The sequence below is a fragment of the Arachis duranensis genome, chromosome 2, assembly GCF_000817695.3.
Source record: "Arachis duranensis cultivar V14167 chromosome 2, aradu.V14167.gnm2.J7QH, whole genome shotgun sequence".
Classification (NCBI taxonomy): domain Eukaryota; kingdom Viridiplantae; phylum Streptophyta; class Magnoliopsida; order Fabales; family Fabaceae; genus Arachis; species Arachis duranensis.
The window spans coordinates 85999055-86002269 of record NC_029773.3 but is presented as its reverse complement, the minus strand read 5'-3'; the positions used below and the strand labels follow the sequence as shown (position 1 = coordinate 86002269).

At 24.6% G+C, this 3215-nt stretch overlaps 1 protein-coding gene across 2 annotated transcripts in view; it reads right to left on the bottom strand.

The window, feature by feature from the left end:
* Window positions 1-1274, bottom strand: part of LOC107475496 (pectinesterase) — a 5329-nt gene extending 4055 nt beyond the window's left edge. The window contains exon 1 of one of the 2 annotated variants that reach the window (XM_052257503.1): window positions 597-1274. In XM_052257503.1, the coding sequence (XP_052113463.1) occupies window positions 597-1074 (478 nt within the window). In that variant the 5' untranslated portion in view covers window positions 1075-1274. The remainder of the gene's footprint in view (window positions 1-596) is intronic. The other variant, XM_016095141.3, reaches the window with a different exon arrangement.
* Between the last annotated feature and the right edge of the window lie 1941 nt (window positions 1275-3215).

The following is a 3215-nucleotide window of genomic DNA, read 5'->3' as shown; positions in this document are numbered from 1 at the left end:
AATAATAATTATTATATTATTACTAATAAACATTTGCTAAAAATTGATTTTTTTTATATTGTACGTGGTATATCCATCTCATATACGTAACATTTAGTTTAATATCAGAAGATATAGATTGACTTTTTGGCTTTAATATGTCAATCATGATACAGACATTTATATTACAAATAGAAGATTCTCTAATCCCTACCTGATCAATAAAATCACTTCATGGAAGTGATTGAGAGTGATCATGACAAGAAAGTGCAGAGAAAATAAAAGTGATCATTTCATACAATATATCATGAGAAATGTATATCTCAAAACATTAAGAATAATGTATATTTAGATAAATTAAATTTTTAATGATATGTTACTTTAGTCAAACAAACAATTCTTTATAAAAATATATAGTTACCATAAAATATTTTAAATTGATATATTATTTATTTACATATATAAAAATATATCTCATATCTGATAGATCCAATAAAAATCAAACAATACATATATATCAACATAAAATATAAAAATAATTATGTTTAAATAATACTAATTAATAGACAAGAAATTAAAATACTACAAATTAAAGTTAAGTAAATATATACTCTCACCTTTTGGTTTTGCTTTGCCTTTTCTCTTAGCATACAAATCAAGAGCTTGGCCAAGCAACATGGTCAAGTTTCCATTTTCCAAAACCTCATCATGAGCACCAACATACCCTTTTTCCTTCAATCCATCCAAACAAGTTTCGTGGTTTGTCATCAAAGCACTAACCCAAGAAAGTGCATCATCATTGTCATAATAATAATAGCTACTATTCATTGAGTTCATCATGTAAGAAAGCCTATACTCACTCTCCTCATAGAGATTAGCACAATCTCTTAGAGCCACACTGGTACTTGAATAATTTTGGTGTGAATGATCATCAACAACTAGCATGGCTTCATTTCCAAGTTTCCCTAACAAATTGTTCATGATTTGTGAAACTTGGGTTTGGGTCATTTTTAGTAGCTCTATTTCTTGTTGGAGGGAGAAAGTGTTGGTGGTGAAGAGAAGAAGGAGAAAGACTAGTATGGAAAAATTGGCCATTTTATTATATTATTGGTTTCTTTTTTAATTTTTTGGGGGCAAGAGTAAGAGGGTTTTGGCTTTAGTAGTGTGTTGTGATGAATTTGCATGGGTATGGTGTTGTGGATTGATGATTTATAGCCAGCTGAGGAAGCAAGATACATGTATCATGTTTTCTATCCAGGTGTCAAATTGGAGTGTGTGACCAAACTTTGTGCCATACATGTTTTCTATTACTCCTTTTAGGGCTAATTCTTATATAGGTGGAAGCTAATAAGAGTGATAATTTTTTTCTTTACATAAATGTTTAAGAGAAGATCAGAGGAGGGAAAAGTATAATTAAGAATATAAATAAGTGAATATAAAATGATTATGTGAAAGATTATTTTACCTTATAAAGATTTTAGAATATTTTTTTAATGAAATATTAGGACTTCAGAAAATGGGTTGAGTTAGGCTATTTTATTTAACTATTTTAGATGAACGGATTTTTGTCTTAAAAAATAGACTTTTGAAAATAAGATGTTTAATAGGTTCGACCAAATTAATTTGTGAATTAAATAGGTTGGCCGTAAAATAAACCCAGTAGCTTGTTTAGCTCATTAAGATTTTTCTCATATTTTTTAAATATTTTTTTAACCATCCAATCTAATTTTCAAGTTCTAACCAAAATATCTCAAGTTCCAACTCAATAATTTATTAAAAGGGCAAAAAATTTGGTTGAAAATTGTTTTTTTTTTAAATTAGAATGAATAATCTATTTAGATATATTAAAGATATAATTATTTATATATTTTTTCTTATCAATTTAAATATTTGTGAAAGAAGTATAATATCAGAATTTTTATAAACTAAGATTAAGAGTTAGATTCTAAAAAAATTTACACAAACTCAAAAAACCTCTTATATAAAAAAATAGGTTAAAAATATAATTATTTATATACTTCTCTTATCATGCATACCTTGTTATGTGGGTATATTAAAATAACAATCTTATATATATAATGTATACACTACAACAAAATTATTTTTAATGACAAATTTTAGTAGCAATAATATATTTTTTGTATTACTATATGTTATAATAAAATTATATATTTTTGCTGTCACTAAAATTTTTTTTTATCAATAATTAAATAATTGGCACTAAAATCTTTTAGTGACGACAAAGTATAAAAGACTATAATATATTATTGCTGATAAATATATTAGCGACTATTTTTATTAATATTAAAAATAAAATAAATAATTAATAAAAATGATTTTTTTTATTTATAGTGATAAATTAAAAAAAAAAGTGGTTTCATACTTAAAAATTTTATAAAGATTTTAATTTTTGAAAAAAACAAGGAGAGTTGTAATATATATACTATCCGAAGCATTTAGCATATATGAGTAGTTGTTGTCTTATAATGCACACGGTACCTGGCTGCTTGCATATATAGCATTGGAAAGAGACATATATCTTATCCATTATTATATTATATCAGCCTATGAGACTCATACAACCCAATTATTATCAGATTGTATCCCCTTAAACTCCACCGTTATGAAAGGAATTGCCTCCACCTCAGAAAATATACAAACCAATAATTCAAGTGATAAATAATTTTGGACCACACACTATTCTACTTTTAATTTTTACAATCTGAGATCCTGTACTTTTTATACAGTAATTTTTACAATAGTACTAGTTTTGTTGATTATTTGATAGCTATCGCATTAATAATCTGTTTAATCTGTATGCTCATCATCTACATAAAAATTTGAAGCGTGTAAAACTTTAAATGCAGAAAATATATTTTTTCTTTAACTAATATATATAGTTTTTTAAATTGCCAAGAAGAAACATACTGTATAAGTAACAATGCAAATTAAAAAATAAAAATAAAAGGAATAAACTACCGCCTAATTTATTTATTTTTATTTCACCTTGAATTTAGCATCATCTATCACTAAAAGAATAGTTTTGTGGCAAATTTTGTTACATTATGGGATTTATGGCTATTATTTAATTTTTTTAAGTTAATTTACCTTTTCTTAATAATTATATATATTTGTAATTATTATTATTATTATTATTATTATTATTATTATTATTATGACAATTTATAGAATTTAATGACCTTTAAAAAAACTTATCGATAATTTCTATAACTATC